Raw genomic sequence first — 15,540 nt, 5'->3', positions numbered from 1 at the left:
AAAAATTCTGGAACTTTGTCCTGAAACTTTTTCTGCACTTACCTTTTACTTATTGTACATGGTCTCCTTTAAAATACTCTCCTCCTCAATTAATACACTGCTCCCAACACTGTTTCCATTTCTGAAAGCACTCTTGGTACGCCTCTTGCTGGATCAAATAAAGCGCTGTCTGCAAATTTTATTTTTTCTCATCTATCGTTGCAAATCTTTGCCCTTTCAATCGGGTTTTCAGTGTTGGGAATAAAAAAGAAATCTGCAGGTTCCAGGTCTGGAGAGTCTGGAGGATGAGTCAGCACAGTGATTTTGTTTTTTGTGCAGTAGTCGTGCACCAACAAGGATGAATGTGAAGGTGCAAGAGCCATGAATTGTCTCACCACACTTCAGGCCATTTCCTTGTCACATTTTCTCACAGGCATCACAACACGTCTGGTATCATAGAATGCCCAAAGGACTAAGTGGAAGGACTGGCCTTAGGATAGGGGAGCATTCACCTTTTATTGTTCACAATATTTATTGAAGTCAATCAACAGCAGTAACAATTAGCATAAACTTCAAGTGTGAGAATGTTTGTACATGAAGCCTATCAGTTGGCTTTAAATACCAAAGAAAGTATAACAAATAGAATACACTGAACGCCTAAAGGACTACCATAAGTTCACTTACAGACAGTTTTAAACCCTTGCCCAAATGTATTCTTTTTGAAAAAAAAGGGTAACCTTACACATGAACTGTAAATACTATATTTTGTATTAACAAAATAGTGAAGAAATAACATTTATAATAATACACTCCTAGTGATAGAACATTCATACATGAAGCCTACCAGTTGGATTTAATTACCAATGAGTGTATAACAAATTTCCAAATGATAAAGGTAAAGCCTTCTTTATAGAAAATAGAAAACACTGCATGCCCAAAGGGCTATTGTACACTCACTTACAGACAGTTTTAAAACCTTGCCAAAATATATTCGTTTACAAGAAACAGTAACCTTACATACAGACTCCCAATTAGACAGACAATAATATACATCAGACACTTCACCTACAAATAATTCCTGTTTCATGGCATTGGCCAAGTGCAGACATGAATGTCCTGCAGAGCAGCCGGCACGGGCCTCACCTGGTTGTGCCACTTCGGCCCTATTTATCAGCCTGACCGGAGGCGTGATGTACAGTAGATGCGTCTGACTTCACTCCCCGCGAACGGTTAACTCAGAGGGCTGTCATTCGGTGCACCTGGGCCTTAACAGAAAGTTCAATTCCATCAGATACAAGAACAAGTGAGAATCCAAAGGTGTAGCCCAGTCCCACCACTTAGGCACAGATGTGGAACAAATTGTCAATAATCATAGTCCAACAAATCGCGTGTGCAGATGTATCAACAACACGCTATAACTGAATCTCTCAAACAGTGCTATGTTAATAAAACCAAAATCAGTCACTTAAAACAGCTTTAAATAAAAGACATAGCAGCAGTATTGCAAGAGTTTAAACAAATTTTGACTGCTAAATTTAGCTTACAAATTAACAGTTAAACAAGACTCAGGGTTGAGATATTTTAAATAACCGATTGAGCTCACTTCCATGCATGGTGCCCCCCAAAAAACACCAAATGATATTTTCTCCTTACGATAATCAAGCCCTTGTTGGATGCCGACATTCAAACCTCAGCACAAGTGTCTCACAGAGTTAGCATACTTTGGTACATCATACAGTTCAAGATCCACAATATTGTCTGTAACAAACTAACACTCGATTTTAAAACATTATACACAATAAGCCCCAACACTTGGATGGTAAGGCAGAATGTCAATGCTACTAGACACCAAGCAACAACTGTTCGATCAGAATGATGCAACAAGTTGCATAGTGTCCAACAACAACAAGGATTGCTAACAGTGTTTCATAACTGAGCATTTGCTAATAGTTTGTCTCAGGTGAGGTACACTTGCAATATGGAAGGCAGAAAATGCTTGGCTGGTGAAAGACATAAATAGAATGATGTCACCTTTTTAGGTCAGTGAAATAATTGTCCAACAGCATCAGAAAAGTAGGTCACCAGTACAATCTCCCAATAAAATGTAATTGGTTAATGGGTGCCAACTGCTTGGTTGTGCAAACCATCTCAAGACACAGCCATTACAACTGTCCCAGTACAATGCCTTTTCAAAACACCTCTTCACCAACCGAGTTATCTCCCCTCCTCAGGCAATTGCACTGTCTCTTCCTCTCCTCCCTGCCTCCAGACAACCTCTTGTGCTCGCCTGTCGATCCACTCACAGCCGTGCCACCTCGCGACTGACCCACAAGTGCTGAAAAGTTAGCATCTCTGAATAAATATTGATAGCTGCAGAGCTGGCATGGCTCAACGTCCTGATACTACCTTTGATTAACAGTTTGTCCATGTGGTACAAATTCATGATGAACCAATCCTTCAGAGCCAAAAGAAAACTATCTGCATGGTTTTGTCATTTGACCTGATCTGATGAGCTTTTTTTGGTGCTGGAGCACCTTTCTTAACCCAGTGTGAAGATTGAACCTTGATCTCAACATCATAACCATAGATCCACATCTGAAGGAAATTTTTGCTCATTTGCGCTACCCAAAAGCTCTTAACAGATTATGAGGCAAAGGTCTTTCAGGTCTTGACTCACAAGCCAAGGGATGAACTTCGCAGTTTCATGATGCATTCCAAGATTTTGTGTGAGGATTTCATGACATGACCCAGTTCAAATGTTACATTCTTCTGGAATCTCTCAGATAGTCAATCTTCGATTGACATGCACAATTTCAGTGATGTTCCTGCATGAGCGTCTTTGGTAGGTGCTGAAGGGCATCCTGAACGAAGGTTATCTTTAACTTCTGTCTGACCATTTTTAAACTGTGTGACTCATTCATATCACTGTGTACAGCTTAAGCACTCATCACTATAAGCTCCCTGATTTGTTTGGTAGGTTTTTGTGAGTTTCATGTAAAATTTAGTGCAGACACATTGATCGTATAACTCTGCCATCTTGAAATTCGCAAACTGTGAATCACAACATTCTACTCAGTAGAGCACTGAACAAAAACTAACAAACATACAACAACTAAACTTCTGACAACTACACATTAAACACAGACGTGTGCAGGGATGCCAGCTGCATCTACCTCAAACAGACCATTGGTGCAAAATTACAACTGGAATTTTTTGAAGAGATCTCTTACTCAGATAAATGGCAAATTGTTAGATCTATAGACCAGCTGTCAACAGCTACTCCACTATGTCCTTCGAAACTCATAGGGAATTTTACTGTGTAAAATAATTCAGAGTTCCCCACAACAACTCTACATGCCTTCAGTCAGTACTGTCTGACAGAAAATCAGGTTAAAGTCTTCACAAACAATGATTTTCCAGTCTGCATAACCTTATTAAAACTAGTTCTAGCTTAAGATACTTCCTGCTGGTGCTCTGTAAACTGTCAGTAGTACTATCTTGTGTGTTTCCTCATCAACTATTGTGTCACAGCATTCAAAAAGCTGTTCAGTGCAATATTCGTTGGGTGAAGGGCCTAGACCTAAATCCAGTTTTGTATATATAGCTACTCCATCTTTCATTTTACTGCTATATTACTATGTTAGTTTGTACCCATCAAGATCAATCCTCAGTTTCACTGATTTCTATGAGATGTTCTGATATGCATAACAGGTGTGCTGTAATTCCATCTACCTTTCCATTTTCATGCATGGGTATGAGAAGATCACCTTTTTTTAATTTATCAGGCTTCTGATGTTTTGATGGAAGACTCTAAATGCATTTGCTTAATATCCTTGACTTTGACTAAGTTGCAGTACTTTGTTTGCTAGTAGCTAAATCAACTGTTACTATATTTTTCTGCAGCTCAATTTCTGGATGAATTAACCCTAAACAAGGATAGTGAACACATTAAAAATTACTGGGATGAGATAGATACTCTTTTGGTAAGACTGGTTACTTCTGGCAATTATCCATGTGAGTAGCCTCTTGCTAGAAGCATTCAGATAAAAAACATGCTATGTATGATTTGATCAAGTAAAGGGTGATGTGGCAGTCACATCTGTGTGTGAATGTCCCTGTTCACTGGGTCCTTTCCAAACTCTGCATTAATATGTTCTATAGAGCACTTCATTAGGTCTTGTCATACCACTCAAAAGATGACACAATCTTCACATCAATGTGAGGAATGTTCTCAGCAATGTTTCTGATGCCATCCTCAACGGTATGATTGAGGTTATAGTCCAAACTGTTACCTGCACTACCTACCATTTTCTTTCATATCTTCTTTTACAAAACCTATCCCCAAAAGATTCTAAAGCACAGATGACATCACAGAGTTTTGCACTTGGCTTAAAAATCATAGTTACCTCACAATCACTTCGCAGAGAATTCTGAACCATTTCTGATATTCTACCATGACTGCTATGTAGCATTAAGACTTAATCCTGCTCATGACAGAAATATATCAGCCTTAATGACAGCAAAGATATCTGATGTCTTTGAGGTTGTCTGTATTGAAACTAGTATCAGTGAGTATGAGATAGCTGTAGCAATGACTAACAAGAAGAAGGAGAATTTACATGTTTATTTAACAATGGATAATCAGAGATGGCATACAATAATATGTAATAGGATAGATTGCTATTCTCCACATAGAAAAATCATCGATTGGCAGGCAGGAACCTTGATATTATCAGTTATCAGGTTAACTCCTTTGTCAGAGCTGCAGTGGGTTGTGAGGAAGCAGAAGAAGCATGGAGCAGGGAGAGAGTGGGATAACTGAGTAGGGGTGGGGGAAGATGCTCTAGTGCTGTCTGTGGGAGAGGGCAGGGATGAGGCAGAGACGGAATAGTGGGCTGCTAGACGTAGAATCAAGTGACTATGTTGTGGGGAAAAAAGGGAGAGGAGTGGAACAGAGAAGGGCAAATACATAAATACATACATACATTAATCCTTGTTCCATAGATGATGAATACGACATTTCATAATGATGTGGAACGTGTCACTTTAACATAAATTTTCTTTACACAAAATAATTAATTAATTAATTATTTTTATTTTTTAATTATTCTTTTACAGTTACTACTTCATATCTAAGAGTAGAAGGAGCCGTCATTCAGAAATTCTTTTAATTTTCTTTTACATGTTGGTTAGCTATCTGTCAGACTTTTAATACTATTTGGTAAATGACCAAAGATTTTTGTGGCAGCATAATTCACCCCTTTCTGTGCTAAAGTGAGATTTAATCCAGAATAGTGAATATCATCCTTTCTTCTAGTGTTGTAACTATGCTGTTATTTTTGAATTGGGATGGGTTATTAATGACAAATTTCATAAATGAATATATGTATTATGTAGGTACTATGAACACCCTGAGTTCCTTAGATAAATGTCTGTAAGGTGATCTAGGTTGGGCTCCAGCCATTATTGTGATTACACACTTTAGTGCAATGAATACTTTCTCTCTTAATGATGAATTGCCCCAAAATATGATGCCGTATGAAAGCAGTGAAGAAAATAGGCATAGTAGGCTAACTTACTGATACGTTTATCACCAAAATTTGCAGTAATCCTAAATGCATAAGCAGCTGAACCTAACCGTTTCAGCAGATCATCGATGTGTTTCTTCCAATTCAATTTCTCGTCAATGCACACACCCAGAAATTTTGAGTATTCTATCTTAGCAACAGACTTCCATTCATAGTCTATATTTATCAATGGTGTTATGCCATTTACTGTACGGACTTGTATAAACTGTGTTTTCTCAAAATTTTGTGAGATTCCAGCTGCAGGGAACCACTTTATAATTTTCTGAAAGACATTATTTGCAATTTCCTCAGCTGATTCTTGCTTCTTGGTTGTCATTACTATACTCGTATCATCAGCAAAAATAACTAACTTTGCATTTTCATGAATATAGAGTGGCAAGTCGTTAATATATATTAAGAACAGTAAGGGACCGAAGACTGAACTCTGTGGGACACCATTCTTGATACCTCCCCAGTTAGAGGACTATGTTGCTTTTTGTAGAGTATCTGTACTGTTAATTTAATATCTGCATTCTTCCAGTTAAGTATGAATTAAACCATTTTTGCATTGCTCCACTCATGCAAGTGCACTAGGGGATACAAGGATGTGTGAGATGCTGAAGTAGAAGCAAGTAAGTCAATAGATGTAAGTGAGGGATAGGGTCTAGCAAAGACAGAGGCCAGGGAGGTTACGGGAACAAAGAATATGTTGCAGATAGAGTTCCCTCCTATGCAATTACGAAAGATTAGTGTTTATGGGAAGAATTTTTCAGCAACTGCTTTCTTTGAAGTTGGAATTACCACATTCTTCTTTAAGTCTGAGGGTATTTCGTCTATATCATATATCTTGTACACCAGATGGAGGAGTTTTGTAATGGCTGGCTGTCCCAAGACTACCAGTAGTTCTGATGGAATATCATCTATTCCCAGGGCCTTGTTTTGACTTAGATCTTTCAGAGCTTTGTCAAATTCTTCTCACAGTATTGTATGTCCCATCCTATTTTCATCTATGTCCACTTCTCTTTCTATAATATTGCTTTCAAGGTCATCTCCCTTGTATAGATACTCTGTATACTCCTTCCACCTTTCACCTTTCACTTAGGGCTGGTTTACCATATCAGCTCTTGGTATGCATACAGCTGCTTCTCTTTTCCCCAAAGGCCACTTTAATTTTCATGTAGGTGGTATCTATCTTTCCCCTAATGAAATATGCTTCTAAATCCTTACATTTGTCCTCTGGCCCTTCCTACGTAGGAATTTGGTGCTTCCTGTCAATCTCGCTTTTTTAAAGATTTGTATTTCCTTTGACCTGCTCCATTTGCTGCATTTTTAAAATTTTCCCATCCATCAGTTAGATTCATTATGTCTTGTGTGATCCAAGGACTTCTACTAGGGTTTGTCTTTTTACGTATTTGATCCCCTGTTGCCTTCACTATTTCATCTCTTGAAGCTACCCACTCATATTCTACGATATTCCTTTCCTCCATTCTAGTCAACCATAGCCTAATGCTCCCTCTGAACCTCTGGTTCTTTCAACTTATGAAGAACCTGTCCCCTACTTTTTCCAATTTCTTCATTTTTAATCTACAGTTCGTACCCCAGAGTCTACACTGCCCCTTGGAATGTCTTACAATTTTAAAATCTGGTTCCCAAATCTCTGTCTAACCATTATATAATCAACCTCCTGTGTCTCCAGGTGTCTTCCACATTTATGACCTTCTTTTATGATTCTTAAACCAAGTGTTAGCAATAATTATATTGTGTTCTCGTTGTGTATATGCATGTCCATGGACAACCGGGAAATCTGGGAAAAACCTGGTCATTTCTTCCTCTGGAAGAAAATTGAGAAAAACATGGGAATTTTTCAGAGTTCCAGGAATTGTTCATTGTTTTGGATTTCAATTAATTTTTTGTTGTTTTGACTGAGAGGAACTGATACTCTAACAAAAAAAAAATTACTGTATCCCACTACTGCAACAGTAAAATATGAATGAGAGAAAAAACCAAAATAAAACTTAAGTTACAAAGTAAATGTGTCATTTATGAGAATAACAAAGCACAGTGCACACACCATCATCTGCCAATAGAAAAATGCGTTAAAGGCTGTAGGACGAAGCACTACTTAATATCAACAAACTGTTCCCAGCGAGCGTGATGTCACTACTGTTTACATTAGGTCTGTTTGCGCAGTTGCCAGCGGGCTCATGCAATGCGCAGTTGCCAGCGGGCTCATGCACATGCGCCGTTGAGTCGCGTGTGAGCAGTACCTTTTCCCACTTGTGGCTACTTGAAGTGTGGCTGCTAACTGTATTAGCATGAGCAACAAGCAGCCAGATGCTACCCAGAAACATTTTTCTGGTGCTCCCAAGCTTCCAGATTCATGCATGCGCAGAGCGGTCTGAGTAGTAGTGGGGAGGGGATAGTCTCTACAAGATCTGTGTTTGCGTTTAATGATTTTCTGTTTCCTCTCCATCTACAGCTTTCACATCAGATGAAAGCAAGATGGATTTCTGTGGCTAGGAGCTATCAAAAAAAATAAAGTATATAATTACAGAAGGTTGAAATATGTCACCAGTTTCAGTTTTCTGATTTCATTTTATTGCCCCATTTTTGGTAGTTGCATTAATTGCCTTGCAGAACACTGAAGTTATTTTTGTCTGTTTGCTAAAGGAATTTGGCTTTCATTAATTTTTTTCTACAGAGACAGTCAATTTATTTTAAATGAAGTGTTTCATTCCACACTATTGGCAAGCTGTAACTGTTTGCTGAATTTCAAGTGCACATATTCATCTTCTGGCACGTATGGCATTTTGACATAATAAAGAACCTAACATGAGACAATACAGTAATGGTACTCCAAGAAAATTTGCAACCACGCTGGGAAGCTTAATTGAATTGAGTATGCACAAAAGTAAATCTTCTTACTTGCTGTCTTCCCTGATGTTCCAGTTTTAATGGCTAGCGCTGTAATTCATCTTGTCTTTTGCCTGCCTTTTTCAGATTGCTCAACTGCTGTTTATAGGACTTGGCTTTGATGGCTGTGGAAATCACAATGAGTCCTTATGCAGTATCTGCCTTATCCTGTTTCTATTTCGTATTTACATGGATGTGTCTTGTTTGCCTTCATAAGTTCATGCAAATTTCCTGCTTTTTATGATGTAAGACCTTCCCTTTGTGTAATACATACTTCAGCATTCATGACAGCCAACCCAAGATACTGCAAAGTGCATATTTATCACTTTGATTGTGATGTCTTACTTTCTCCACATGCACTTGAGTGTGTAACCTACAAAGGTATACTTGATATTACTCATAACAGATGACTTACTGCCTGCATACTTTAAGGCTGATTGAAAAGGAGTGGCTTAAGGGACCAAAATTGCAGTGCTAGAATTTATTCTACTGCCAAAGATATATCAGATTAATTTCTGTGATAGGGACCATCTCTCTTTACATGGCTATGTTTACATCTATACTCTGCATTTTAGAGAATACTTTCCATTGCACCATTTAGGCTAACATGGTTCTATCCCACTCCATTTGAGCACAGAGTGTGAGGAAGAATGACTGCATGTCTGTGCAGCAATATGTAGTCTAATCTTGTCCTTGTGATCCCTATGGGAATGATACATAGGAGTTTGTAGTATATTCCAAGATTCTTCACTTGGTACTTAAATATTAATAAGTAAGCATTTGCATGGGAAATAGTCTTCAAGTGTGTGCCACTTCAGGTTTTACAGCATTTCTTTGACACTTTCCTGTTGGTCAAACTAACATGTTACCTTCATAGTGACCCTTGCAAATATTCATTGTCCCTTGTTAGTCCTATTTGGTATGGGTCCCATAAATTTGAGTGTTAAAGAATTGTGTACATGAGTGTGTTTTGTGTTTGTGTTTGTGCTATAGATAGCTCTATGCTATATTGAATGGGTATTTGTATTATTTTATCTTAGTCGTGTATATCTCAAGGGATGGGATGAGTTTGTACATGCAACATTTTAAATCATCCAAATTTACCGGGCTAAAAATCTTATCGCTATCAAGGGTGATAGTGGTGATGTGTAAATATTCACGTCAGTTCATTCTGTTTTTCTAATAATAGTTTGAAGTTTTGGTTATTTTGTTTTGATTCATGTAGATCTATTTTCCTTAAATTTGTATTAAACATAAGAAAATGTTTTTTCACAGAAAATTTCAGTTTGATCCAGAATGTTTCCAAAACAGAGGTTGATACTTCATTGTTCTCAATTCTTTAATAATTGGGAGTATTTCTCGACATAGGAAGTGTCCTTGTCATCGACTATCTGTTGTAAACATTGTCATACATAGATTTTATTATAAAATGAAGAATTTTTATCATTTTTATATAATTATTTTGCAAAACAGTAATTTCAGGACATTTGTAATAAGTACAAACAAGGAAATCTAAACACTCACCGTGTAGCTGACTGATGCATGTTGATGAAAGAAGTGCAGAAACTTTGGAAATACTTTTGTATTGAAGGAGAACACTCTCTGAAAAACAGATGTATTGAGTTGACCAAACTGGTAATTTCTGCAATGCATCTAGTGTAACTTGACTGCCTTCATGTGTGTTGTGTAATGCGATTTTTTAAGGACTATATGAGCCTGATCAGGAGTGCAGTGGTAGTTAGTGAATAGATGTACAGAACATGTATTTCACCTTGTTCATCCACAGGGATGGGTACCATAGTAGGTGTGGATGTTGTAATGGTGTAGGATTTGGTGCAGGGTATATCATAGGGATGAACTAGGGTACTCCATAGGCTGGTTAGGTGATGGAATACTGCTTTTTGTACTGAGGGCAATATTTTGGGTAAGATATGCCTTAACTCAAGGCACATAAAGATGTGTAGAAGCCCTGGCAAAAGGTGAAGTTGAGCTTTTGAAGGCCTTGGTGACCAGTGACAGGCTTGCAGTGGCAACAGGTGTCACTAAGTGGTGTTACAGGAAATTGCATTGGGCTAGACGGGCGGGATATTGTGAATGAAAATCCATAAATCAGGAAAGGCAATCACTCACCTATGGCTGATTGATATATTGTAAAAATATACAGGGTGCATAGAAAATTTATTTCCCATTCTACAATGTTAAATTTCTGGAAATGGAAAGCTTAAAGTTCAATTGGAAAAATAAATGTACTTTGCAAATTTGATTAATGTTCAAACTGGTGGCCTTCAGTATCAGTACATTACTGAGTGTGAGTCACCACTGATTCCATACATCGTACCAAAGTGTCCAATGAGATTTCTGCGCACACTGCCTGAATCTCATTCCAAAGTGTCCAGGTTTACGTGGTTTACGTTTGTACACCTCATCTTTTAACTGTGCCCCATAAGAAGAAATCCAGTGGTGTGAGGTCTGGAGAGGGTGCAGGAAACTCAATCGGTCCCCTGCGTCCTATCCACTGGCCTGGCACATTGTGATCCAGGTATGCTCGTACATCCCTATAATAGTGTGGTGGGGCGCCATCTTGTTGGAAATAAAACTCATCATTACCGTATAATGCATGAATGGCAGGGAATATGGAGTCAGCAAGGATTGTTAGGTACATTTCTCCAGTAACAGTACCTTCAAAGCGGAAAGGCCCAATGACTCCCCTTGCAGACAAACCACACCACACATTTACACCAGGCAAATTCACAGTCTTTTCAACTGTAATGTAAGTATTATCTTCAGCCCAGTACACATAATTGTGCCTATTGACAGTTCCATTGAGTCGGAATTGGGCTTCATCCGACCAAATTATGCTACCCATAAATCCCGGTTCACATCTCACCATCTCCTGAACCCATTCACAAAATTCTAACCTTTGATCTGGATCGTCGTCACTTTGCTGTTGCACCAGCCTTGGAGTGTACACCCGAAACTTGTCTTTCTTCAGAATGCGTAGCATACTACTGGCACTTACATTACTCTCACGTGCCGCTTGCCTTGAAGATTTTTGAGGCGAACGCTGAAACAGTTCCAAGACCGCAGTTGTGGAATCATCACCTGTAGCTGTATGAGGTCGCCCTGATCGACCTGTATGCACATCACACACTGTTCCATGAATTTCGAATTTGTCTCGTAGACGTGTAATTGTTAACCTTGAAGGTGGTTCTGTACCATACTCACTTCTCCACTGTCTTCGAACTGCAGCTACATTCTCAAACTTCCAGTACCATTTAATTATCTGCTTCCAAACTTCAAAGCTCAAAAGCACATCCGCCATGTTGCAGTTACTTTCTTGCCACTGCTGCCACCTGCCGAAGAAACATAACATTACTTTCTCACAGATATTTAACCTTGTAGAATGGGAAATAAATTGTGTATGACAGTTCAAAGTGTGTATACATTTTTTTGACGCACCCTGTATATATAATAGAGAGATTGTTCATAACTTTCAAGCTGTTATACTTTCTGCACACTCACACACTGTCACTCAAACACACCCATACGCTAACCATTTATGAGCTGTTACTCAGATTGAGAGGAGTGGAGTGAGAGGAAATTAATGTGGCAATGGATGTGGGTTAGATGTATGGAGCAAGAAAATTTTAAGGTGTAAAAGGTAAAGTTTCTGTGCTGTTACATGTGTGTATCATGCATCAATCATAAAAAAATGAGTGGTTGCATTTCATCATTTCTGTCTAGTGTTTATAATGCCTGTTAAATGCAGTAATAACTTACCAGTCATATCTGCTTCCTTTACAGGCAGGAGATAAGTTACAAGTACTATGGATATACAAAATATACATATTCAGGAAGCTTCTGGGAAACTTGATGTAAAAGACACATACCTGGAAGACAACACCAAGTTTGTGAAATATGGAAACAGCTCACAAAGCTGTTTACTATCAGGTGTGGACATAGTTGCACAACAACTGAGAGAAGCACATGGCTATAATGAAGCAAACATACAATCTGGTCTAGATCGGTGTGTAACATTATTGAAGGGAAAAGAAGATGAGATGTCTACGGCTCAACCAACAAAGAAGCTAAAAACAGAACACAAATTAAAGACTGAAGAAATTGTTGTGAACAACATAGAAGATTTTCATGTTTGTACTCAGTCAGATAAGGAGTCAGAAAGTAATATAAATGAACAAGAGTCTCAACAGTTAGTTGCTGGCTTTCCTCTTAATATAACTGCAGATTCATTTCATGAAGACAACAGTAATGATGATCAAAATGCTTTAAGCAAGAAAACAATAACAAGTGAAGTGTTTCATAACAAAATTGATTGCTATTCTACAGTTGGGAAAAGAAAGATAAATGAAGCTGAAGAGGAAGCAGCATATAAGGGACTAACAAAGAGCAAAATGTCCACAGTGGACAATCAAGAAGAGAGACTGTTTCCCAAGTCACTGGAAAAATTCCATGATCAAGAAATACAAGGTGTGAAACCAGCCTCAGTAGGCCAGGAAGTATTAATAAGTGTGTCCAAGAGGCCAGAAAATGATAATTCAGGCATGGAATATCCTCAAAAGGAAATAATAATGTTGGAAGATCAAAATCAAAAGCCTCAGAATAAGGAAACAACCACACTGAATGAAGCACCTTATGGAAAAAATAACTGCTCATGTACAGCAAAAGAAATCAATAAATCAGAAATTGAAGATGGTTCAGAAAGAAATGAAACAGTTTCTGATGAATCAGGCTCAGGAAGTTCTGTGAAAGAAATTGCTGTTCTGGTCACTGAGAATAGAAATCAGAATGCGGAAAATAGGGGAATTACAAAGCTAGTGTGTGAGGAATTCATCTCAAATGACACATTCACATCGAACCAACTGAGTCCAGAAGAAGAAGGAAACAATGAGACGCCATCAGACATAATACTAACACCTAATGAAGTACATGATGAAGATAATCACTGTATGCTTCCAGCTGAGACACCATCAGATGCGATAGTAACACCTAATGAAGTACATGCTGCAGAAAACCACAGCTTACATTTGGTTGAAAAAGGAAATAAGGAAGTGGCAGACAGTGCAAAAAATAAATCAGAAAAGAGTCTTCATATGATCGTCTTTGAACAAGAAACATCCTGGGCAGCCTTATTACAGGATGAAGTATTCAAATTAGTTGGTATTTCTTGTATTAGTGCTAAATACAGTATGATAAAAACATTGTTTCAGGGTACTACACAAAAGCATTTTAATATCACCAAAATAGTTGAAGTGCAAAATCCTTTTTTATATAGTTATTATCTTTTGAGAAAAGCAGAAATGATGTCCAGATATGGTCATATTAAAGAAGAATACCTCTTCCATGGTACTAAAATCAAAAATATTTCTTCAATCTGTGAAAAAAATCTTGACTGGAGAAAACATGGATCTATAACTGGAAATATCTTTGGGAAAGGGGTATCACTGACTCCTATTTCATGTTATGCAAGTCATTACTCAGACAAAAATACGGTGGAAAAAATTATGTTCGTTTTCAGAGTCATCATAGCAGATGAAACTGAGGGAAATCCAGACATGGTTTTACCACCTTACAAAGATGAATTAAGAAAACTGAGGTATGACACTACAGTCAAGCCAAACCGTCAAGTTATTGTCAAATTTTCTGATAATGAGTTTTATCCTGCTTATGTGGTGTATTACACTGGAAAATATAAGCCTCGTAAGTCTCGTAAGTGCATCAGACTTTGATACTTCAGCATAACAAGATATATATCAGTCCTTCATTATTTCCTACTGAAAAACTGATGAATCTCAATAAAATAATTATTTGTCATGAAATTATTACATTACTGCATCTCATATAGTTTTTTAAAAAAATAAAAAGAAGAAAAGATAGAGAGAGGCCCACATTATTTTGAAACTGATTACTTATATCAGCACTGGATGTTAGCAACAAATATTTAGTTTGTTAATTTTACATGACTCCTGCAAACTATAATGTCATATTGCAAAGAATTTCTTTATTTTTCCATTGGACATTTTAATTTGTTTTTATTAAGAATCCTTTTTTCTTATTTTCAAAATAAATAAAAGTCATACCACATTTTAATTTTATAGAACATAATTATAGTGCAGCTTGTCAACTGGGTGCTCCTATACCTTACATCGGTAGTTCATCAGGATTTGTATTAGTAATAATTTGGACTGCTTCTTGTGACAAATTTGCTTTCATCTCCATACGGACTTTAACTGTTGTTATCCTCTCAGCAATGGCTAGTTTTGCTTAAGTTGCCAAATAACACCTCATTGTCATAATGTGCACAAACACCTCACATGAAACAGAAAAACACAGGTGCATCAGTAACATGAAATACCAAACAGTATTAAGAAACATTGCTTAGATGAATTATAACAGTGTATTAATTACTGATGCAATACATGCAATACATAAGAAATATGATAAAGGTTATAAGATTAAAGTTAGAGTTTTACTCCATACAATTATAATTCCACTAATAGTGTTTATCTATATTTATTTATTTCTCCTGTGAATTAGTGTTGTACAACACATGCACATGGTGATGCACAACACATACATCATGATATTGGACAACTTATAGTATGATGTGATCATTAATGATGTGAGGTGATGTGTCGAGAATTTACGAAACCTGATTTTACATAGGTTTTATTCCTGAAAGTGTTATTTTAGTTTCACATCCTATTCACATATATACAAAGCAAATGCATGGTTGGCATAGTCACAGCTTACGTGTTATTACAGTTTCATTTTCCCCCCCTGCCGCGACTCACTCCTGCCTCCCTCCCTCCCCCTCCCTCTCCCCCCTCCCACCACCCACTCCCGCCTCTCTCTCTCTCTCTTTCTCTCTCTCTCTCTCTCTCTCTCTCTCTCTCTCTCTGTTTCTTTCCCTCCCTCCCTCTGTCTCTATCCCCCTCTCTCAAAGCATATACTTCCTATAGTTGCAGATGGTATATTTCTTCACACGAGTATGGCCCAAAAATTTGGATGCATTGTAAATGCAATAATCAAGCCAGAAGGGTTTTACATTTCTATCAAATGA

At 37.7% G+C, this 15,540-nt stretch overlaps 1 protein-coding gene across 6 annotated transcripts in view; it reads left to right on the top strand.

Moving 5' to 3' along the window:
- LOC126267368 (uncharacterized) overlaps window positions 1–14,917 on the top strand; it is a 48,851-nt gene extending 33,934 nt beyond the window's left edge. For all 6 annotated transcript variants that reach the window (XM_049972545.1, XM_049972544.1, XM_049972547.1 and 3 more), the window contains exon 3: window positions 12,264–14,917. In XM_049972545.1, the coding sequence (XP_049828502.1) occupies window positions 12,287–14,206 (1,920 nt within the window). In that variant the 5' untranslated portion in view covers window positions 12,264–12,286 and the 3' untranslated portion in view covers window positions 14,207–14,917. The remainder of the gene's footprint in view (window positions 1–12,263) is intronic.
- The last annotated feature ends 623 nt before the right edge of the window (window positions 14,918–15,540 follow it).

The sequence above is a fragment of the Schistocerca gregaria genome, chromosome 4, assembly GCF_023897955.1.
Source record: "Schistocerca gregaria isolate iqSchGreg1 chromosome 4, iqSchGreg1.2, whole genome shotgun sequence".
NCBI classification, from domain to species: Eukaryota; Metazoa; Arthropoda; class Insecta; order Orthoptera; family Acrididae; genus Schistocerca; species Schistocerca gregaria.
The sequence above is the reverse complement of the archived record's forward strand: the minus strand, read 5'-3'. Positions and strand labels throughout refer to the sequence as shown.